The 24,704-nt window shown below is 39.5% G+C and overlaps 2 protein-coding genes across 3 annotated transcripts in view; one reads left to right on the plus strand and one right to left on the minus strand.

Annotated features, from left to right (window-relative positions):
- The first annotated feature begins 8,350 nt into the window (after positions 1-8,350).
- BIRC7 (baculoviral IAP repeat containing 7) lies at positions 8,351-21,924 on the plus strand. The gene is given in 10 exon segments (XM_074210456.1): positions 8,351-8,379; positions 8,381-8,416; positions 8,418-8,908; positions 13,398-13,497; positions 13,834-13,912; positions 14,016-14,064; positions 17,853-18,062; positions 18,768-18,839; positions 20,440-20,663; positions 21,432-21,924. Coding segments are annotated over 9 exon segments (1,260 nt in total). The 3' UTR covers positions 20,634-20,663; positions 21,432-21,924.
- Positions 17,408-24,704, minus strand: part of NKAIN4 (sodium/potassium transporting ATPase interacting 4) — a 120,292-nt gene continuing 112,995 nt past the window's right edge. The window contains exon 6 of one of the 2 annotated variants that reach the window (XM_074210459.1): positions 17,408-24,359. In XM_074210459.1, coding sequence (XP_074066560.1) covers positions 24,346-24,359 — 14 coding nt within the window. In that variant the 3' untranslated portion in view covers positions 17,408-24,345. The remainder of the gene's footprint in view (positions 24,360-24,704) is intronic. The other variant, XM_074210457.1, reaches the window with a different exon arrangement.

Consider the following 24,704-nt stretch of genomic DNA (forward strand, 5'->3'; position numbering starts at 1 on the left):
CTTACTTGTTTAGCTCAAAATGTAGCTGTTGCATTATTATTGGCAAAGGCAATTTATTGGGTTGGTTTTTTAGGTTTTTGCAAGGCAAATGGGGTTAAGTGATTTGCCCAAGGCCACACAGCTAGGTAATTATTAAGTGTTTGAGACTGGATTTGAACCCAGGTAACTCCTGACTTCAGGGCTGGTGCTTTATCCACTGCGCCACCTAGCCACCACCTAGCCGCCCCTGGCAAAGGCAATTTAACACAATTTTCTTTAATACAAATTTACTCAGTTATCCTGCTTTATGCTGAATCCTATAGAATAACAAACTTTAGAACAATAATTATCAAAACTTGGACTGGGGTCTCCTAAAGAGAATAATGTCATAGCCCCAAGAGCCATGTGATTAACCAAATGGAACATAAGAAGAATCCAGTCCTACTGTCCTTATAATCAAGAATTTGGAGGCTTACTTCCAATACAACCATACCTACCTTTCACCCATTTTCTCCAAACAGTTCCCTATTCTACCTCCTCCCCATTGCTATGCTTCCATTCTGACCTTGCCATAGATCCATCAGGACAGTAATAATGTACCTCAGTAGCTGTCAGGCACCATTTGTAAAATCCCTTCCTCCAACCCATATCCAGTGCCTCCAAAATAACTGGGGTGGTTGTTGGTTGGAGGATAAATTCTATACTTCAAAGATATGACTTATGAGTAAGCCATTTGGAGTTGAACAGAGTGAGACGAACAGTAGTACATATTTATAATTAATAGGGATAGAAACTGGATCTGTGATTTAAGTAGTATGGGGAATTTCTGGGTAAAAAAACACTCTCCATTGATGCAAGTCAGCACCTTCTCTTCAACTTATAGTCTTAGTTGCTTAGAGCTTAGAGAGATTGCCAGTTAGTAACTTTTATTAAGCATCTACCATGTTTCAGACATTGTGCTAAGTTTTGGCGATACAAAAGACAATCTTTGCTTTCTGAAAGCTCACAGTCTAATTGAGGAGACAACATACAAACAACCATGTTCAGACAAGCTATATACAGGATAAATTGGAAGTATTCAACAGAAAGAAAGAACTAGCATTATGTTACAGTGGAATAAAGAACATCCAGACAATGATTTATTAAGCAAAGCATGTAGTTTACAAAATAAACCAGGATAAGGGTGGCTAGGTGGTACAGTGGATAGAGCACCAGCCCTGGAGTCTGGGATACCTGAATTCAAATCTACCTCAGACACTTAATAATTACCTAGCTGTGTGGCCTTGAGCAAGCCACTTAATCCCATTTGCCTTTCAAAAAAAAACCCTAAAAATAAACCAGGATGAAAATTCTTGATTTTTGGTCTCATGATTAATATACAATTTGGAGAGGGTGAAAAAGAGGATATAGGGATTAAGACACCTGTTTTTTTAATGGTATAGGGAATTGAGAGACATTCAGGTGAGGGGTGGATGGGTATTTCTGGGGTTGAGTAAATTTGTGCAATTTCCAAAATCAGCTAACTTCCATGGAATTTAAAACTTAACTTCATAAAATGGTTGATAAAAGAAAAAATGGAATCACTAATACTATTTTTTTATGTAGCATTTAAGAGGGATCAGAAAAGAGTTCTTGGAGAAGATGGACTTTTTCCTAGGACCTGAAGGAAGCTGATGCAGATAGGAGGTAGAGCTAAGGAAAAAGAACATTCTAGGCATGGAGGACAGTCCAAAGATGAAATGCAAGGTGTAAGAAATAACCAACATCACCAAATCACCAAGAGGAGAGTAAGCATTTATTAAGCCTACTCTGTGTCAGTCATTGTTATCAATGATGAGCATACAAAGAAAGATAAACAGTCATCCTCATCCTCAAAGAACTCACAACATGCAATCAAATATATACAAACAATGTGTGGGATAAACAGAAAATAATCAACAAACAGGAGGCTGTAGAATTCCAAGGGATCAGGAAAGGTTGCTTGTAGAAGGTGGGATTTTAGCTGGTGAAGAAAGCCAGGGAAACCAGGAGCCAGAGATGAGGAGGGAGAGTAACCAAAGAAAATGCCAGCAGCCAAGAGATGAAGTGGGGAAATAGCAAGAAAGACCAATGTTATTGGATTGAAAAGTACTTAGTGAGTATAAAGTATAAGAAGATTGAAAAGGGAACAGGTTAAAAAAGGTCTTAGATGCCTAACAGATTTTGTATTTGATCCTGGAGGCAACAGGGAATGAATGAAGTATATGGAGGAGAAGGTGACATGAGATTTATGAATATCACTTTGGTGTTTGAATAAAGGATGAACTAGATTAGGGAGAAATTTGTGGCAGGTGGACTACCCAGAAGGCTATTACAGCAGTATGGGGATGAAAAGATGAAGGGGAGGAGGGAGTTCTCAGGGAATGAACTCCATTTTTTCAGTAGAATATGAGGTAAGGTTCTCTGCTGAGAGGGTAAGAAGGGGAGCCATGGGAAGTTTGATAAGGGAAGAAAATGTTTTAGGGAAACATTTCCTGTAGAGAATTGTAAAGAAACACTATCCTGTAGAGTAGAATAGTGAGTTGATAAGAGAAGTATAAAAGGATTGGATGGCAGCAGTGAGAATCCAGTTGCAATTATGTAACATAAATTTCTAGTGGGTCTAGTACAAATAGTTGTAAAATTTTCTTCATCTTCATTCAGCAACACATGAATAAGAATAAAGGCAGTTGGCAGGACATAATCAGCATATGACTGAGGTAAGGGACACAAGAGAAGAGAGTTTGAAATAATTCATCAAGGAGTCAAGATGAGGTAAGGAGAATGAAACTGGAGGGGGTCAAAGAATTGGAGGTCATGGAAGGATAGGGTTTGGCATGGACAGGCAGAGGAAAGGTAGAAAATCAATAACTTATGATATGATAAATGAATTTCAAAGTTCTTCAATGTGGAATGATACAAATTTGGGTGATGGCAAGATTAAAATAGGACAGTCTTTATGTGTGACTTATATGTGACCGAGGAGTAGAGGAGTAGGTCATAGGTAGGTCATAGGAAGGAAGTGGGTTGAGGAACTGGTAAGTTAGGATATTTGAGCATATACATATATATATATATATATATATACATATATATGTACATATATATATATATGTATGTATTGATGTCCCCCTATTTGGAAGGCAAGATTTGGGGAGAAAAGATTTTAAACTTCAGTTACTAAACTCTGAGGAAGGGAGAGGAATATATTGGAGGTCTCTAGACAACAACTATCAGAAGATGTAGATTATATTGGACATTGTGGGAAATGAGTGAACCATGCTAACTCCAATTTGTGACTCAATTCTAGATCTAACTCAGTTCCCTTTCTATTTAATCATGGATTTAGTCCAATTTTTATCTTGTGAGAAAACTATTTGATTATGGGAATTATGTTTGACCTAACTCTGGAAGCTGAATCACCTCTGCCTAATACTTAGAGACACTCAACTAAGGACCTAGATTATACTTACCAGAAACCCAGTAAGATCTAAAAATTGATACACATTTCTCATAATTACATATCTCAAGCAACTCATATATCCTATCTGAAAAAAAAATGACCCTGTAATCAGTTACTATTTCCTTGTTCCTTTAATTCAATTCAGACACTTGGGGAGGAGTGGGACATTTCTTTTACTAATTTGGGGGAACTGCATCCATTTATTCTCCTCCTCCTAATTCAAAAAGCCTCCAACTTTTCATCCAATTAGAAATCAGATTTCCTAATTTTGTAGCCTGGGTTATATTATCTTAATTGTTTTCTTTTAATGCATAAAAATCTATTTTCCTCTGTATTTGGAGTCCAAGTTTCAAGGTGAGGGGGCCCAGTCCCTAATTGCTATGCAATTGGCATATATTCCTTAATAAAAAGATATGCTCAAAAGTTCAAACCTTTGTTTCCTGATTTATTTCAGATTTCACCTATTACAACCTCAAAGGAACAGAGGTTATTGAATGAAGATGGTGAAAAAACTTGGAAGTGGCAAAGGAGAACAAGAAGTATTCCAACTCCTCTACTTCAGCTAGTGAACTGAGGGAAATGAATGAAAAGTACAGCCAGTTCTGGAAAGAGTAGCCAAGGAGAATTTGTCATCAAGGATGAGCCAGCTCTCAGTTATAGCCAGAAGATGGAAAGAGAAGGCAAGGAAAAGAAATCTTTTCCTTAAGATGAAAGCAGATTTGTTAAGCAGGCATTCCAGAGGGCAGAGTGAAAGGGATAGGTAACATTTAGTTGAAACTTCAGAGTGGGTGGGTTGAGGGAGACAGAAAAAAGGAACTGATTATTGGAGAATAAGAATTTGGATTTGAATAAGAACTTACAGAAATTTGGAATGTGAAGAGCATGTTTAGGTCTGTGCAAATCATTCACTGAAGGGAACCTCTCCTCTTCCCAGAGGAGGCTGGAAATCAGACAGAAGACTCATACAGCAAAAAATGGAAGACCTACAGATAGAGTACCCTTATTTCTAGAGCCTACCCTTCTATTCCTATTGGCGGCTGAGGCTCAGTCAGGAAATGGGCAAGACGGAAAGCCCCCCCCTTCCTTCAAGAGACAGACACAGCCAAGATGGAAGGCATGTTCAGATGCAAGGCTTTGCCTTCCATCTCCTTTCTCCTCTGGAGATTGGTGCAGGAACAGATAGTGGGAGTAGGAAGAATGGAAAAATAGAAGGCAGCCAGCCTGTGAGGGGTTTCAAATGTCAAAGGATTTTATATTTTATCCTAGAGCTAATAAGGAGCCATTGAACCTTATTGAATGGTAGAGTGGCATAGTAAGACATTGAGGAATATTAATCTGACAACCAAATGGAAGATGGACTGGAATGAGGAAAGATTTGAGGCAGAAAGATCAACCACAATGCTGATATACATGTGTTGGCAATGTCAGAGGAGAGAAAGGAACATAAAGACAATTCTAAATTTTCATAAAATTCCATTATGCAAATTTGACTTTGTTGATATTATTTAGTTGTTCCAGTCATGTCTGACTCTTTGTGATTCTATTTGGGGTTTTCTAAACAAAGATACTGGAGCAATTTGCCATTTCCTTCTCCAGCTCATTTTTCAGATAAGGAAACAGACAAACAGGGTTAAGTGCCCAGGTTCACACAACTATTAAGTATCTGAGGCCAGATTTGAACATATGAAGATGAGTTCTCCTAATTCCAGGATTAACCCTCTCCACTGTGTCACTTAGCTATCCGACTTTGACTATGCAAAGGATTCTGAAAGAAATCTATATTCTCCCCTCAAAATCCATCTATGTTAATTTTACTTTACAGTACTGTGTTCTCTCTCTCTCTCTCTCTCTCTCTCTCTCTCTCTCTCTCTCTCTCTCTCTCTCTCTCTCTCTCTCTCCTAACCTGCAGCTTAGCACAACTCCTTCACCAAAAACCCCCCCAAAAAAACCCAACCAAATAACACCTTTCAAATGACAATAGAAGAATCCACATGCTTCCACTGCCACCTCCTGCAGATCGGGAGCTTGGCTCCTAACTTTTTCTATCATTCATCCTTTGTTCTTAAAGAGAATCAATGATATCACCAGGGTGCTGTCTTGACTTTCAAGTGAATTGGATTTACCAATGACATCACCAGAGTGAGGTCTTGACTTTTGAGTAAATTGGATTTGAGTGAGGCAGAACTGCAAAAGAGTCATCTAGGTCTAGTGGCAAGAAAAAAAATGTCAAGACAATTGGCAATGGTCCAGGATGCCTTTCTAAATTAAAGTCTTTTATAAAACCTCAGTTTGTCTGAGGCAAGGCCCAGCACCAGAGGAGATACCTTTGCCCCATTCCTCACACCTGCCTTGAGTGTAGGGCCCTCATCTGTCTGTTTTCTGTCTGCTCTTGGCTTTCATATCTGTCCCCATTCCATGTATTCCTCTTCCTGCTCTAATTTTTCTCTGTCCCTGGCCCCCACTCATATGCTGGCCCCCTTGCTTCATTAGCACAAGGGCCCCTTCCTGCCTCCCTTCCTTCCAACAGTCTATTTACATAAAACAAGAAACACCTGCATTCTGGAGATGGTAGAAAGGTAAAACACTAGAAATTTGCAACAGATTGGATATGGAGTAGAGATGGAGCTAGAGAAAGTGAGTAATCAAGGATGATACCTAGGTTTAAAGTCTGGGTGATGAGAGAAATTTATATTATTTTTAATAACTAATTATTAATCTGTGATCTACCCTTTTTCTATTTCTTTTGAAATCCTACTACTACAAAGGTCAGTCAGCCTCTGGTAGGCATGGTTGTGTGATAAGATAACTCCCAGCATCAAAGTACTTCCTGTTAAATAGATTGGGTGGGATTCCACCCTACTGGGAAACCTAATTTCTGTTTAGTTTAGAGTATAAACAGAAACCAGTCTGGATGAGCATTTGCCTGGGGGAGGAACCTTGATCCCTTCCATTAGAGTTTAAAGCAACCCATCTCTTGGAAGAGCAAACTAGCCAGAAAGATCTGGATAAAAATGGCTTTCCCTGCCCAGATGCCTTGAGACAGTTGAATCTCAAGATCAAGTCATGTTTTCAGTAGGAAGAACTGAAGACTTTTTAGCCCACCTCCTCATTAAATGTCTATCAATAAGGGTTGAGTTTCACACAGCAGGGGAATTCCCTTTCAGAAGGAATTGAAGACATTTCAGTATCTCCCTTAGTATCTTTGGTTACTGAGAGAAATCACTGACCATCATCTTATTGATTTCAGTTTAGAATAATTAATAAATTTATTATAGTTGTAACAGTTTTCTTTGTCACAGTGGCTGGGTAGATGGTGGTGCCCTTGATGATAAAAAGGGAAGTTTGGAAGGGGAGAGTGTTTGGAAGATAATAAGTTTAGTTTTAGGTGTAATGAGTTGAAAATGTCTGTGGGACATCTAGTTAGAGGTATTTAATAGGCAGCTGGAGATGCTAGTCTGGAGGTCACTTAGTGCAATTCAATGAAATAGGGGACTTTGAGACTTTCCTGTTGAAACAACCAGAACCGAAAAGAAAGTTTGATCTTCACATATAGGACTCAGGTGACACATAGAGCAGGTATACAGGAAGGGCAAATTATGAGGGATTTAATGATGTTGAACTGCTTATAGACAGAGAAATAGATCTGAGAATCATCAGCATAGAGATGATTATTGAAAACATGAAGGGCAGCTAGGTGACACAGTAGATAGAACACTGGCCCTGGAGTCAGGAGAACCTGAGTTCAAATTCAGCCTCAGGCATTTAATAATTATCTACCTGTATGACCTTGGGCAAGTCACTTAATCCCATTGCCTTGCAAAAACAAACAAAAAAAAAACCAACTACAACAACCAAGAGATTTATTGAGATCAACAAATGAAATAGCATAGATGCAGAAAAGGTCCCAGGATAGAGCCCTGAGGGACATGCCTGCTTATTAAGTATGGTTGGGACAAAAGTCCAGCAAAAGAGACGGAGAAGTTTAGGTCTCTTGTGAATGTGGGACTAACTTTGTAGTCTAGCTGAAGCAAGAAGAACTGACCTTAAATGAGGGATGGAGAAGACTGGACTATTGCAGGGGTGTGGGGAAGTGAAGAGGGGAAGGGATGGTGGTAAGGTAACCAACTCTACATGAGATCTTATGAAGATGAAAACTAGATCCCAAGTTCAACTTTTCTATCTAGTTGCTGCAATGATCACAGCCTACCAGAATATTTCAACAAGAGACAACATCCTCCAACTTTAGTAGTCAAGCTCCTGTTAATTATTTTCTGTAATAGTGATCTGTGCTGTCTGTCCAGAATCTGCTCTATGTTCTAATGCAATCAGCAAAACTGAATCTCTTTTAGGCAATTCTCCTTTAAGGTTCTGGTGTAAGGATCCACAAGATTCCATAAAGCCAAATCCAATATGGAATGACTCTTATTTTTTCTCCTCCCCTTTTCTTTCCCCAGCAAAGCTCCCTGTTACTTTGGTGCTGAGATATCTACATATCTGTATGTCTATAAATCTATCTCTATCTCTATCTCTATAACTATATATATAACATAAAGATAGAGATAGATTTATAGATATATAGATTTATATTATGTGTGAATGTATATATTTGGTGCTGAGATATATCTACACATATATATCTATATCTAGAGTTATATCTATATCTGTATATATCTATCTATCTGTCTATCTATCTATCTGCACCTCTTTTGGAGCTGCCATCATGTCATCCCAGGGAAGACTCTGGCTGTGACTACTGTCAAAGCACGTGAGATGGAATCCCTGAACCAGTGCTTTCCAGAAGACTAAGTCAGCATTTTTTAAGCAGTTCAGAGCAGGTTTCCTCCCATTTCCCTTCCCCCATACTGGCCCAAGGCAGGCATCCAGATGGGCATGACAGAAATACCAATTTTCACTTCCCAGTGTTGAAGGGAAGGCCACACAGCTCTGGAGAAGACAAGGAGAACAGAGTGCAAGTGATTGAGCCCAGAATGGGCAGTGAGGCAAGTCGAAGAAAGACTTTCCAAGACTGGCCTCCTGAGGGCCCAGTCTCTCCCCAGGATTTGGCCAGAGCTGGCTTCTTCTATGTAGGTCCTCAGGACAGAGTTCAATGTTTCTGCTGTGGTGGGATGCTGGACAATTGGACAGCTGGAGATAGCCCCATTCTAGAACACCAGAAATTTTTCCCTAAATGCCAGTTTGCCCTTAGCAAGCATACTGGCAACAATCGTAACAGGGACACTTCTGACAGTGTGGATGGGCAAATCTTGAGTCAGTTGCAAAGAATATCAGAGGAAGAAGAAGGAGAAGGGAATGAGGCTATTCTGGCAACCAGACCTGCTTATCCAGATATGGGTGTAGAACAGAGCCGACTGGCCTCCTTTCACAACTGGCCATCAGCTTCGATGGTGTGCCCTCAGCAACTGGCTAGAGCAGGCTTCTTCTACACAGGTAAGTTGGATCCTTTTCTTTTTATAAACTGATTGTAGGACCTTAAGCATAGTTATTAGATTGGATTTTAATTCTAAGCCATCCCTTTTTCATGTACTTGTTTTGATTCTGGAATTATACTTACTCCTGCAAGTCTGTGAGATAGGCAGACTATGAATTGGAGGCCAGCTGTAGTGACAGACTGGGTATGTCATACATACTGATCCCTGCCAGCCCTGACAGATCTCTGATAAATAAGCCTGGCTTTACTTGGCCATTTATCAGACTGTAAGGAACCACATGTCTATAAATGGGCTATAAGAAGAAGTTGGTGCTTCCTTTTTCTGTGAACATTTCCTTTATTCTTAACTCCATCACACCTTTCAAACCTCTGCTATCTTCGTAGATTTTGACTCATTTCCATTTTTTAAAATCTGCTCTAAGATCAGTAACTATGGTTGAGTGTTAATGGAAAGCCTAGTGTGACCTTTATTATGGGTGCTCAGCCTGGCTAGAGTCAAGCCTGTGGAGGGTGAAAGTCATCTTGTGGCAGTCCTAGGAGTTAGATCTACAAACGATCTTCAAGATCACTTAGTCCAGTTCAATGAAATAGGGGACTTTCAAGCTTTCTGTTGAAATGACCAGAGTTGAACAGAAAGTTTGATCTTCAAGTAAAGGACTCAGGAGAAGCATAGAGAGGATGATAGGAAGGGCAAATATGAGGCATTTAATGATGTTGAACTGCTTATATTCCTTCATGGAAAGATGAGTCTGATAACACATGAATCTTCTCATTTGTTAGGGCAGTTAAGAGGAGCATCTATAGACAAGGCAAAGGAGGAAGCTGAATGTGAAGGTATAATATATTATAAAGATGAAGTCAATGAATGAAAAAGAAATGTACTGGGAGAAAGGGAAAGGAGAGTAAAATGGGCATAAAAGAGTCAAGAAAAAGCTTTTGCAATGGAATGGAAGTGGGGAAGGTGAGGGGGAATGGGTGAACCTTCATTCTCATCAGAAGTAGCTCAGAGAGGAAATAATAACACTCAATAGGGTCTAGAAATCTATCTTACCTTAGAGGGAAAAGGAAAGGAAAGAGATGGGAGAAATGGCACAGGGAGGGGAGGGGGGGGAGTGTGGGTGATAGAAGAAAGGGAAGATTGTGGGAGAGAGCCGTCAGCACATTTTTTTTTTTTTTTGCGGAGGGATAGGGAGAAAGGAGAGAGAAAATAAAATAAATGGGAATGGGGAGGAATAGAATAGAGGGAAATACAGTTAGCAATAGCAACTGTGAGGAAAGAATATTGAAGCAATTTCTTTGATGGACTTATGATAGAGAATGAGATTCATCCCAGAGACAAAGCTGATGGTATCGGAACACAGACTAGAATATACTTTTTCCTTTTTCTCTCACTTTCTTTTTCTCTATTTTTGGGGGAGAGGGGGTATTATGTTCACTTTTACAACAAGACTATTGAATTAATGAAAAAATATATTTTTTTTAGGTTTTTGCAAGGCAAATGGGGTTAAGTGGCTTGCCCAAGGTCACACAGCTAGGTAATCATTAAGTGTCTGAGGTCAGATTTGAATTCAGGTACTCCTGACTCCAGGGCCAGTACTCTATCCACTGCGCCACCTAGCAGCCCCCCAAAAAATAAATTTTTTTTTTAAAAAGATCACTTAGTCCAACTCTCATTTTACAAATGAAACAGAGTCTGAGAGAAGGGAATTGCCTGAAGTCAGACTAAGAGTGGCAGAGATAGGATTCCAATCCAGGTTTTCTGAATCCAAGTTCTTTTTGCTATTCCATGCTGCCCTATAGTTTGGGGAGCATATTACAGGGGTGGGGTATTGAATCTTTGTCACAGACTACCAAAGAGTACATCTGTAAGTCAGATAGTTTAGGTTAATGTCTCTGGAGAGATCAGAAGTGGGGTAGGATAGTGAGTAGACCCCCTTCTTTTTTTTCCTCTGGAAAGGAAACCTCTCTCTTTTGCATATGTTCACATGTATGTTTCCCCCTTACCAAAATAAATAAATAAATAAACTCAGCAGAAACCTACCATTTCCCCTTCTCTAAGGGTGTAAAGCATAGGCCTGTGGTTTTTCTCTCCCCTTTCCTCTAGAAACCATGTGAGATCTGATCTATCATTGCTGTCCTGATTTTACTTATGAGAGTTAAGGTGGATATATGGGAAATGCTATTTGTATCTTTGGAGCTATTTCAACAGTATTCTATAACACACACTCTGTCATAGGTTGCTGATATGTTCCCCAGTCTACCTTGGTTTAGACTGAGAACACAAGGGACCTTGAAAGCCATTGAGTATAACCTCCTTATTTTACAGCTGAGGAAACTGAGTCAATCAACAAATCACTTAGCATTTATTAAGCACCAGACATTGTGTTAAGCTCTGAGAATACAAAGAAAGGCAAAACAGACCCTGTTCCAAAGGAGCTCGCAGACTAATAGGGAAAACCACATGCAAATGACTATCTACAAACAAGTTATATACAGGATAAACTGGAGATATACAGATAAATTGGAATAGCATCAGCATTAAGGACATCAGGAAAGGTTTCTTATAGAATAAGGGTTTTAGTTGGAATGTGAAGCAAAGCAGAGAATACAGGGGGCAGAAATGAAGAAGATGGAATGTCTTGTTTAAGAAAGAGAAAGGAGGGCAAAGGTACAAGAGAGAGAGGAGGCATAAGATGTGAGAAGACTGCAAAGGTAGAAGGGGATCAGCTGGTAAAGGGATTTGATTCCAGGAGATGATGGACAGCCACTGAAATGTGTTGAATTGAAGGGAGGAAGGGACATAATCAGATCTGTACTTTAGAAAGATTAATTTGACAACTGAGTGGAGGATAGACTTGAGGCAGGAAGACTAACCAGCAAACTATTTCAATAATCCAGGTTTGAGTGAGGTGATAAGGTACACTACCAGGAGAGAAGGGGGTTTGTGTGAGAAATTTTCTGAAGGTAAAATCAACAGAGGAGGTTAAAAAACTTGCCTAGGGTTATATAGACTGTGCTGGAGGAAGAATTTGAACCCAGATCTTCCCAAATATCAGTGTAGTATCCCATCTTAGTAAATCAGGCTTTTGTTCTTTCAATGTTTTAATCATAAAGTTCAATCAGAAACGGAACAACCATAACAATAAAGAAAGTAGATCAGAGAATTTTTGTGAGTCGTCTCAGAATCCTCTATCCTGACCCTAAAGGTACTAAGTGATCTATGATTACTCCTTCCAGTGGGGATGGGGTCCCAGTCACAGAGAACCTAAATGTAGGGTCAGAAGCAGCCCAAGAGGGTAGAAGTATCTTCTTGTAGGAGAAAGGTAGTGAGAGATACCAGGCACTGTGATAGAGAAAGGGAAATGGGAAGGAGTCATACAGCTGCATTTTCCACCCCAATTTCCTTACTTCCAAATTAAAACATTTTCTTAGCTGTCCTTCTCCCTTCTTGCTCTATTTTTTTCATCAGCTTCAGGATCCTGAATGTTTGCCTACAATTTCAGGACTGTCCTTTGCACATTTGAGCCTGCAACTCAGTTGGAAGTCACCTCTGAATCTTCTAACACTGGCTGATGCAGCCAATATGGATCATTTATCACCTCAATGAGACTCCCCCAAACCCCACACCCCACATTCCCAACACAATTGCCTTAGTTATATTTCCTTGCTTGGTGTAGATTGGGTGGCCACTTCCTAGCAGAAAGGATCAAAGTATGCTGCCATAACTTCTCAATGATATGGATTAATCCCAGACCAGGCCCCAAGTTAGCCACAGAATTTATCTCCTCTTACTTCTCCCACAGTAGATTATTGGGGGCTTTTCAAAAGGTGTCTGGCTCCTCAGAGGACCAATGTCAGGAATGATAGAGAAGGAAACCCTCCCTGTGAATTAGTCAGAACCTCCAGGTAGGTGCCAGTTTTACTAATTCCTCTGTTAAGGAATAGTTTTATTATTCTTTTTCTAGATTTCTTAAGATACCCAGAAAGGGTACCCAAGCCTAAATAGAGCTAAATGCCATATTTTGAATAAGATTTAGCCTTACTTGGGGGGGGGGGTAGAGGAGTCACTGGAAAAAATAATTTTAGAATATGTAATAACAGGGGTTAACATTTCTATGGCACTTTAAACTTTGTGAAGAGTTTTCTATACATTACCTCTTGATCCTGTGAGGTAGGTGCAGGTTATTATCTTCATTTCATAGATGAGACTCCAGAAGGTAAGGTAACTTACCCATGGTCATTCAAATAGGATATATCAGAGTCAGGACTTGAACTCAGGTCTTTCTGATTCCAAGGTGGCTTGCTATAACAAATTAGATAAGCCACTTGGGATATTGATGAGTTTCTGTACCAAGCTTTCATCAAGATGATCAACTGTTATTCCTGATCCAGTCCATCCTGCTGCTTCTCCAGAGAAGCTGTCCCAGCTATCAGTCAGTATCTATGAAATGGAAGTGCTCCTGGAAACTTCTCTGTACTGTTTTTCAGGCCAGCATGACCATGTGAAGTGTTACTACTGTGATGGGGGCCTGAGGAACTGGGATCGAGGAGATGACCCTTGGAGAGAACATGCCAAGTGGTTCCCTAGGTAACCTGGGGTCCTGTGGGATTGTTATGTGTTTGAATATCCCCAGTTTTCTGATCTAGGTATCACACACAAACATGGTGTTCACCTTCAAGGGGCTCACAGTCGAATAGGGGAGACAAAGTAGACTCCCATGTTCTTTTTAGAACATCTCATTCTGGCAGCACTTTGTGGTATGTGCCCCTTAGGTCAGGTGTTGTGGTTCTGCAGGAGAAAGAACTAGGCTTGCCCTGGAGAAGTTTATGTTGACCTTAACAGACTCTGCTGCCCCCTCTTCTTCCTCACTCATTCCTGATATACCCAGTTTTATCTTTTATCTTTAATTTTGCTCCTTTTCAGATGTGAATTTCTGCTTCAATCCAGAGGCAGGACCTATGTCAATAGCATCCAGGAGTCCCCTAGCCTTCTAGACCCATGGGTAAAACTTCTAATTCTCCTTATAGGGCTTTTGGGGGATAATGCTTCAAAAAAAAAAGCCATGCCACATTATTTATTTTTTAAAAAGATGTTCTCATTTTTAGGACCACGGAGAAGATCCAGGAGAGGTAGATTCCACTCCTTCTACTCCAGGTTGGTTGGGAAACCTTTTTCTTTTTGTTTTGTTTTGTTTTGTTTTGTTTTTAGATTTTGGCAAGGCAAATGGGGTTAAGTGGCTTGCCCAAGGCCACACAGCTAGGTAACCTTTTTTTTTTTATCATAGACTGTTAGGGTCCTTGGAGATAATCTGAATCAATGTCTTCATTTTACATTATGAAGAAACCATAATTTTGGAAGTCAAAGTACCTTGCCCAGAGTCACCCAATAGAATTAAGATTAAAACACAGGTCTCCTTATTTCTAGCCCTTTTTATTCTGATATGCTGAATGTCATTTCCTTGCTACCTATTCTATTCAAATACATGGAGTATGGAAATTTTAAATGGAATAAACTTTTTAAAAAAATGTTAATACTGCATACAACTCCTCTAAACAATTTCCCACCTTGATAATCTGAGTGCTTCCTTTGTATTCAAGAATAAGCCATCCTTTTAGGCAAATAGTCCTACTTGACTGAATTGGACTGCTGCTCTTCACCAGCAATAGCAAACCTTGAACCCAATTGAAAAGTTGCTTTGTCATTTAATCTTCATCTTCTCTTCTGCACCTCATTGTGAGTTTGACTCCTAGAAACTACAAGCGAAGTGCCTTGAACCTAATAAATATTCAGAAAACATGCAATGACATTGTTGAAATTCAGGCTAGGCTGAGACATAGCCAGTAAAAATTGCAGCACTTAGATTTCAAAAAAGCAAGCCTTGGTTAGGATTTCCATGTTCCTGATTTCTGCCAGATTACAAAGTATAGGAAGTTGGTCTTCTGTTGACTCTGGTATTACCCAGTTTTATTTTATTCTGAAGGCAGGAGATGGAGGGGAAAGTAAAAAACCCTGTCAATGGACTTGGGGTTCCCCTTCATTGTCCCCATTCTTTCAGAACAAATCCCAGCTCAAACCAGGTTCCTGACAGATAAAAGCAAATATTTACTGATGGACAATGGAAAAAAGTGAAAGATTCAGTCTGAAGTGTTCTCACTGACTTATCCCTGATATCATAGGATCCTATCAGCTTTCTAGAGCTATTCTCTCCCTTTATAAATTTGAAAAAAGTGGTCCGAAAAGCCTAAATGATCGACACTAGTTTATTTGGTGAGCTAGCAGCAAGAGATAGAACTAAAGGTCCAGTATGCCACATTCCTGGCCTGGAGTTCCTTTTACTACAATAGGTTATTTATGGCTTTTGTTTACTACAATAGGTTATTTATGGCTTGTTGAGTGATCTGGGAAAGGCATGACTATGGAAACAAGTTTTGTGAATTCTAATCCTTTCTCTTTAAATCCTGAGAAGTCAAACCTCATCAGTCCATAGTAGAAGCCGCTTTTTGCAGACTTCATAGAAAACTGGGACTTGGTTCTGGAATCTTTACAGGAATTCCAGCTTCACAGATCACTCAGAAAATTTTGTTAAACACTGGCTGGGAACTGAGTACTCAGCTGGGCAATGAGGGAGATTAGATAGATAGATAGATAGATAGATAGATAGATATACACACACATCTTAGATATGGACCTACCCTTACTTTTATGGAATTTATAATCCATTAGAAAAGGACACCAACATGTTGGTTGGGAGAGTGCCTTCCATTAAAATCTGTCATCTTGCCTCTAATGCTATGACTCAGACCCGCTATAACTTGTCTAAGGTCAGAACTGTCCACATGGTGTTTATTTAAAGAGTTGAAAGCACATTGACTTTAGAGCCAGAAGACCCATATTGACATCACAGGTCTTCCTACCATCATTGTACCTAGGCTTTTCACTTGAACTCTGGGAACCTGTTTCTTCCCTGTAGGAAATGATGAGGTTAGACTACATGCCTCCCGAGCATCTCTTTCAGTTCTGACATTGTTTCTGTGGTGTTTGTGGGAAAGATTTGGGACTACTGCTGCTGCTATAAATTAACCAAGCTCTCTTATGTTTTTGTTGTATTGTATTACAATTTCAGGTTAAATGACTGTTGGCAAAGATTTTAGCTCAGGAGTTCTCAATCTTTTTTTGTGTCATGGTGAAGCATATGTACCCCATTTTGGAATGTTTTTAAATTAATAAAATAAAATATATAATCCAAAAAAAACCAATTATATTCAAATAGAGTTATCAAAATATATTTTAAAAAATACAAGTCCTAGGGGTGGCTAGGTGGCACAGTGGATAGAGCACCAGCCTTGGAGTCAGGAGTACCTGGGTTCAAATCCCACCTCAGACACTTAATAATTACCTAGCCGTGTGGCCTTGGGCAAGCCACTTAACCCCATTGCCTTGAAAAATCTAAAAAAAAAAATAACTACCTAGCTGCATGGCCTTGGGCAAGCCACTTAACCCCATTGCCCGGCAAAAACTAAAACTAAAAAATAAACTATAAAAAATAAAATAAAAAAAATACAAGTCCTGACACTACTATTACTTAAGAAATCATGAGGGACAGGACTTCAGAATAGCCTAGAAAGACTTGCATGAACTGATGCTGAATGAATAGCAGAACCAGAACACTGTACATACTAACAGCAACATTGGGTGACAATCAATTATGATGAATTTGATCATTTCAACAGTACAATAATCAAAGTCAATTTTAAAAGACTTGTGATGGAAAAACCTATCCATACCCAGAAAAGGAACTGTGGAGTTTAAATGCAGACAAAAGCTTACTATCTTCAATTTCTAAATGTATTATGGTATTTTTCTCTCTATTTTTTTCCTGTTTTGCTTCTCCTTTTACAACATGATTAATATGGATCCATGTTTAGCATGGTTATATATGTATAGTCTACATTAGATTGCTTTCTGCCAGGGGAGGGGGGGAGGAATGGAGGAAGGGAGAAAAATACAAAACTTAAAACTTTGCCAAAAATTATTGTTCAAAAATAACTATGAATGTAGTTAGAAAAATAAATAAATAAAGTCTTGGAAAAAAGTTTAAGTGGCAAAAACAAAACAAAACACAAGTTCCTAGACTCTCTGAAATATGTATATATATGTGTATATATATATATATATATATATATATATATATATATATATATGAGCCTTCTGGGCATTAAATTTAAGAAATCTAGATATAATTCAACAGTATTAAAATATGCTTCTCTATTATCTAGGGTGTCTCTAATTTTCCTCCCCACACACTATTAATATGGCATTAATATAGACAAGGTTTTCCATCTGAAATTACTGGTTATTTTCTTGTCTTTTTTTTTTTTAGGTTTTTTTTTTTTGCAAGGCAAATGGGGTTAAGTGGCTTGCCCAAGGCCACACAGCTAGGTAATTATTAAGTGTCTGAGACCAGATTTGAACCCAGGTACTCCTGACTCCAGGGCTGGTGCTTTATCCATTATGCCACCTAGCCGCCACATGCCACCTAGCCGCCCCTATTTTCTTGTCTTTTAAAACTCATCCAAGGCCTACCCTTAAACAGAGGCACTTACCTTTACTTAAGTAAACAAGATAATTGGAGTTTCATTCATGTGTGGCTGGAATACAAGTAGTACAGAGGAAGGGGACTAGACTAGACACCCCCCATTTTTTTTTAGTTTTGCTTTTTTTGCAAGGCAATGGGGTTAAGTGACTTGTCCAAGGCCACACAGCTAGGTAATTATTAAGTGTCTGAGGCCATATTTGAACTCAGGTACTCCTAACTATCCACTGCACAACCTGGCCGCCCCCAATACTCCCCCATTTTTGACCCTACCCTGTGACACCTTGGACAGTAATGATGGTTGCACATCTCCTCTTGGGGTTCAGTGACTCTTCATTCCACTTTGCAGGTAGCCCAAGAAGCCAGGTTTGGCTAACTTGGCCAGCTTGGCGTCAGTCCACAGTGGTAAAAAGTGTGCTGCAGATGGGGTTTGAGCAGAGCATGGTGGAGAGGTTGATTCTGAGTAAATACAGGCTGGCAACACCAGCCAGTACATCAGTATCTCAACTGGTCTCTGATCTAATCCAAGAGGAAGAGAGGAATGCAGCAGAGACCAGAGGTATAAAAACTTCTTCATTGCCTGCTTTAAAGTGGGGAGGGTTTGTTCAAGTCTCTAGACCTTCCTCCCTTCATTTTCCTGAGTCCTCCCACCTTTCTGGGTAGTAAGCCTCTTTAGCCTTTCCTTCCTCTGAATTCAGAATCTATCTGTGTTATCCCCTATCTTTATACTATTCTTCTATTATTACCTCAGTGTCTTATCTTTTAACTATATTATAAGCTTCTTAAAGTCTAGGATTATCTATCAGAAAAGTAAGTCAAGATAATTGCTTAATTATTGAGGCCTTCAACTTAATACTATGGATTTTGTCTAAAAAAAGATTAGAGAACTTCTCTGTGGGTCAACATGGCTATTAACTAACTCATCTTGGCTCATTTGGGGGTCACTCTTGCCTCTCAGTTCTGTGTATCTGAGAAATATAGGTAGACTAAGAGGACATTCAGTGGTCAGTATATGGAACCTGTGCTATCTAGTTTCACTAACTAGAGAAAAATATTTTCCCCCTTTCTGAAGTCCCTAATCTGTATTATTTTAGGATTAGATGAATGAGAATCTTTATATGGAGGAAAATTTTCCTATTAGAGTTATAGTCTCTCCTGAAAAACTTTATGCCAGTTATCTATGGCAGATACAGGGAGATTTTGTGACATTTTTCCTTTTTATTGATTAGAAAAAAATGATAATTTATAACTTGTCTGCCCACAGAACCTACTCTGACGGCACCTGAGCTAAGTAGACCCAGAAGAGAAGACCAACCTGAACAGATCACAGAGACAGGTGAGGGGCTAGGCAGGATCCATACAAAATGCTTACTTTAAAGGTTATTGTTTACCTTCTGTCACTCTCTTGGTGACAAGACTTGGTACCTGAGCAGCAAGGTAGAACAGTAGGCAGATATTTGCCTCACTTGTAAAATGAGCTAGAGAAAGAAATGGCAAACCACTTCAGTATCTTTGCCAAGAAAACCCCAAATAGGGTCATGAAGAGTTGGATATCATTGGAAAATGACTGAAGAACAATAATGCTACCTGGGAAGGTCAGTTCAAAGGTTATATATAGCACAATACTAATGAGGCAAACTCTATTATCCACCAGTTGCTCTCAGAAATTTTTGTTTCCACATCCAAAGACTGAGGTCTCTAGCCACATATGCTACATGGGCACTTAGTCACAAGGGTAGCTAGGCAAGAGTATGGATATTTCAATTCACCTTATCCTCACTGCCACAAAAAGAACTCTGAAAACATTTTCTATTGACAGTGAGAATAGGATCCTTGGGTTACAATCTTAAGATGCACTAATAGGAATGCAATCCTCAGAATAAAGGATGAGAATTCTTTACCTTGGTTAAACCAAGACCATCTGGAATACTGTGTTTGGCTCAAGAAGCCACATGTTTAGGAAGGATCATATCAGATTGGAGGTGACCATAAGGGAATTTAAAATTACATCATAAGAGAAGTGAAGTCCAAAAGAACTAGAAAGAACTAGAGGTTTTTCACTTGTAGAATAGACAATTGTGTTGGGAAGTTGGAGGTGGAACAGTGAGGGGAGAACTATGGATAAAAATCATCAAGCATTCAGAGGGCTGATCTGAAGATGAGTTAATCACATAGTGAGAGTTAGGGATGATAGAAAACCCAAATGCTCTATTAGTGATCTTATGAAATCAAAAGAACAATCTCAACATGCTGATTAGTCTCTTTATGTTGGACTTATGGGAGGACATGGACAAAAGTCTTCCTGGGTTGAGACAGGCATGAATGGGTCCCAATCAAACCAATGACAACATAGATCCATTTGAGTCTTATTGGGAAAGGATTTGATTTTTTTCCTTTGCACCAGAGGGTAGAGCTTTGAACAGTGAGTGAAAGCTGTCAAGGCAGATTCAGATAAGATGTAAGAAACTTAACAATGTCTAAAATTGGGAACAGGTTTCCCGAAGAGATAGTGAGCTTTCCAGCACTAGAAATTTTCAAAAGATATCTAAACGATTACTTGAGAGTTAGTTCCAGGTATTTCTGTTGTTATTGCTGTTATTTCATTCATATCCAACAATTTATTGCCCCATTTGGGATTTTCTTGGCAAAGATTTTGGAGTGGTTTGCCATTTCCTTCTCTAGCTCATTTTACCAGATGAAGAAACTGAGGCAAACAAGGTGAAGTGACTTGCCTAGGGTCACACATCTATAAAGGATCTGAAGCTAGATTTGACCTTGGGAAGATGAGTCTTCCTGATTCCAAGCCCAGGGCTCTATCACATAACTGACCTCTAATGCCCCTTCAATGGACTCTTTAACCTGAAGAGCAGTGTTCTTTTTTAAATGCACTCCTTTATCTGACTCCCTTTATCTCTTCTCCCTGGTCTTGTCTGCAGGACCCCTGAGCACTGAGCAGCAGTTGCAGCAACTAAAGGAGGAGCGGACTTGCAAAGTGTGCATGTATCAAGTGGTATCCATTGTCTTTGTTCCCTGTGGCCACCTGGTCTGTTCAGAGTGTGCCCCCAACCTGCAGCAGTGCCCCATCTGCCGAGCTGCCATCCATGGGAGTGTCAGGACTTTCTTGTCCTAGTCGAGTTCTGGCGGACTGAGTCATGCTTGGGTGAGTTAAGGGGCTCTCTCTACCCTTACTCTACCACAAAATGGTGTGTCTTTGATCAAATTAGTTTACCTAGAATGCCAGCAGGTCAGAGATGGCAGGGGGCTTAATAAGGATCTGGTCTAATAGACAAGGAATTATATCCAGGAAGAAGAAGGATCAATTGACTAATAACAGCCTGAAGTTCTAGGTTAGGTCAAGGTCAAATGACGATTTAAAACATTTTCCCCCATTTGTAAAATGAACTTGTCTGAAGGAAGTGTTGTAAGACAGAGCCCTAGAGAGGCAAAGAGGGCTTTGCAAAGACAAAAAGTGTTAAATCAATTCTAGCTTTTTAACTCTTGTGTTTGTTTACTTGAGTGCAAGGCCTTAGCAGTGTAGTACAGTGGGTAGAGAGCTAACCTTAAAACTGAGATGTGCTGAAGTGAACTAGCTAGGTGACCCTGAACAAGTTATTTCATTTCTCAATGTTCTAGGCAACACTCCAAGGGCTATCAATTGCAGAGAAGGTGCCATATACATAGGAAGGAGTTTTCTCACCTGGGAGAACCCTATAACATGAAATCATGGGTGTAGATAAACCCTTTCCCTAGTTTATCTCATGTGGGTAGGTGTGGGTTTGATAAGAGTGATGGAAAAGTAGGTTTCGTGTATAGAAATTGCCAAGCCCTGTTACTATTTCCTTCTCCACTAGTACCCTGCTGCAGTCCAATCTCTGATTAACTGAAAATCAACTCTTCCTAGAGACTCTCTCTGACTTGGTCCTTCCAGGGAACTGCTGAGTTTGGGAAACCAATCCTGATTTTGGAATCCTGAAGACATCGGAATGAGACTGGTGACTTTGCCTTCTGAACATACAAAGATCAAGCCCCTTACCCAGATGAAGAAGCATGTCTCAGTTTCTAATCTCATCATAGGAGCCATAGCTATACCTTCAGGCAAGGACATCTTAATTGGGAAGTAATTGGGGGCAGTAAAGGATAGGGGAAATAGCTCATATTTAAAACAGCCTCATAGGGCAACATCATCATTATTATTTTTAGTTAGGGTATAAATGTGTGAATTTTGCTTTGGTTTTTGCTGTGATTATCCTTTGGAATTCTTTAATTTTTTTTGCAATAAAGTTTCTTCCAGTGTAATCAATGCCTCAAGATCAGCTCTTGAAGGTAGCAGACATTTACTGAGAGTTTAATCTTTTGATCCCAATTAATAATATAGTGCCTGCTTTGTACTTTGTATAAATTCTGTGCTAAGAAAGTCACAATTATCACCTCATTTGATCCTTATAAGGTAGGTGCTATTATTATCCACATTTTATAGAAGGAAGAAACTGAGTCAGAAATTAAGTGACATGCCCAGGGTCCCAGAGTCAGATTTTGGCTTGGGTTCTCCTGATTCTAGGCCCAACATCTAACTGTCCCTAATCTCTTCCCTACAAGTCTCCTCCTAATTACATGATCTCTTCCACAAGGGCTGTCTAGGATGAAATTCCACAAGTGAGGAGCCTTGAAACCCTTGAACTTGGGTTGCCTTGAATTTGACTACCAATCAGTGTTTCTAGGTAAAGGAGGGACAGATGTCTGAACAATGACTGAGGAGTTCTGAGGACCCTCTAGAGGGCCACTATTTTAGGAATTTGAAAGGATCTTCTTTAATAAATGCTAGAAAGATGGAAAGATCATAGTTAAACTGCCTTATTTTACCAGAGAGGAAAATGACAGAAAAAGTGGTCACTTTTCCAAGCTCATTTCCATCCTAATAATAAATAACATTACTGATCCTATCTGCAAAGCAAGTAAGAAATATCTCTTTAAAGAATTTTAATTTTAGTATTCTTTTTAAAATGTGAATATACATGTCAAGAATCTGTTTTTGTTTTTGTTTTTTTTTGCTATGTTAAATTTTCTCCAACCAAAGGCATTGTTTTCTGGGAGGCATCCTACCTTAAACTATTAGCCACTCAATCCAAATTCAGATTAGTATGTAGGCTGTGCTGGGATCAATTTCAGGACCTTATAAATCCTTGAAATCTCTCTTCTATTTTCTAGCATCCAAAATCCCTTTGGTTAGAGACAGCACAACTATACCTCTACATCCAAGGGAAAAGGAACAGAGATTTAGATTCTCGCTGTGCTATACAAATGATCAAGATAATAATTCTTCCTTGGAAGCAGGAAGGGAGGGTGGAGGTCAGCAATGAGTTTCAGGGAGATTCGTGGAGCTGGAGGAAGGAAAAAAGTGGTAGAATGGAAAAGGAGAACTGAGAAGACTTGCTCATTCTTTTGCTTGGGGTCCTTCCAGCTGCTTGGTGCTGCCCTCCTCCACATGCAGAGGGCAGTATTATTCTATTCTTTTGGAGGCTCTGGGTGAGCCAGTCATATAGATAGATGTTGAGCATAAGACTTTTAGGCTTGATATTAGGCATGTTCTCATTTTATAGAAACGTAATCATGCACCACCATGCCCTGCAAATTTACTCCTTATCAAAGTTGACCCAACAAAATGACAAAGACCAGCTTTATCTTTGTCTAGCTCCCACTTCCTAGCTCTGGAGTTTATGATGGTCAATGGAGGGACTGATACATTTAGAATATATTTGTCAGTTCATGAACTTGGAACCATCAAATCTCAGAGATTTAATCGTGGGATAAAGTGGACATCTAGTTCAACGAGTTCATTTTTCATTTGAGAAAAAGTGAAACCCAGAGAGTTCTTGCTCTGAATTTGCACAGTAAGTCAATGACATAGTCAAACCTAGAGCAAAGGTCTCTTGAATCCCAGCCTGTAGCATTACTGATAGATGATTTTGTTAATACATTCATGAAGTTGATCAGTGGGCCACCAGAGGTTCAACTTGCTTCCAAATAAATAAAATTGCAATGAGTTTAGAAATGACATGTGATTATTGAATTTAATTGTTCACTCAGTGACCATGGCATGTTGAAGGATGTTCCATTAACATATGTGTATGTACATACATATCATGTATGTGTGTATGTATATATACAAACACATACATATGCCTCCCCTGTCTTTGCCATCTCTTTCATTACCCCACTTCCCATAGACTAACTCTTCTACTTTTAGCTCAGAGTTCAGTGCTATGAGGTCATGGAATATAGACAACAAACTCATCACAGAGGCCTGGGGTACCTGCTGTACCTCAAAGGCAAACCCCCTCAAAGGGGGTAACAAGGGGGACCATTATACCATACGAAATTCACCAACTTTGCTCCACTGATGCAAATAGCATCCCATGTGAGATAAGCCATGGAGTAAGAGCAGCAGTGAGTGCATACATGTGTAATTTTTGTTTTCTTTCTTTTTTTTTTTAAAGAAAATTACAAAAAAGGTAGGCATTTGCAGCTGGGTCATGACCATGCCTATCTGTATGGACCAAGGGACCCCAGATGGGCAGGAGTTGGTGGGGAGGAGGGAGGGACCTTCAAGGCTGTAGTTTCTAAAACCAGACCTGAGGCAAGTCAGGTTAAAGGCCCAGGGTCCTAGGCCACTTAGGATGGGACTGGATCACTGGGATGCTCAGGCTCAGAACAGAAATGGCCCAGTCATGTGTAGTACATTCATTGTGTTTAAGGAGTAAGATGGGATGAATTCTTCAGACCAGGGTCTTCACGTGATAAGGAGGGACCCCTCTCCACTGAGCACTGGTGCAGCAACCTCTTCTTCACTTACGCAGGCCTGTGGGGACAGTGAGAATAATTGGGATTAGGAAGTCCTAGGTCACAAATAGAAAATTTTTCCAAAGGAAAATTCTTTACTCAGGTGAAAATGGTAACTCAGGAGTAACTGAATTCTCATCTTCAAGTTTGCAAAGGGTTTTCCAAAGGATTCTTCTATGTTCTATGGTAGGTTAAGAAAAAAAGGGCTTAAAAAAATCCGTTGACTCTCTGACTTTACAGGAAATCAATCTATCTTTTCCCCAAATAATAGCTTACTTGGCCCTAATCATGTGCTAAAGTCCTTTACAATTTTTATCTCATTTAATCCAAAGGTAGTTGCTATTATTATTATCCTAATTTTACA

The sequence above is a fragment of the Macrotis lagotis genome, chromosome 1, assembly GCF_037893015.1.
Source record: "Macrotis lagotis isolate mMagLag1 chromosome 1, bilby.v1.9.chrom.fasta, whole genome shotgun sequence".
In the NCBI taxonomy this organism is placed as follows: Eukaryota; Metazoa; Chordata; class Mammalia; order Peramelemorphia; family Peramelidae; genus Macrotis; species Macrotis lagotis.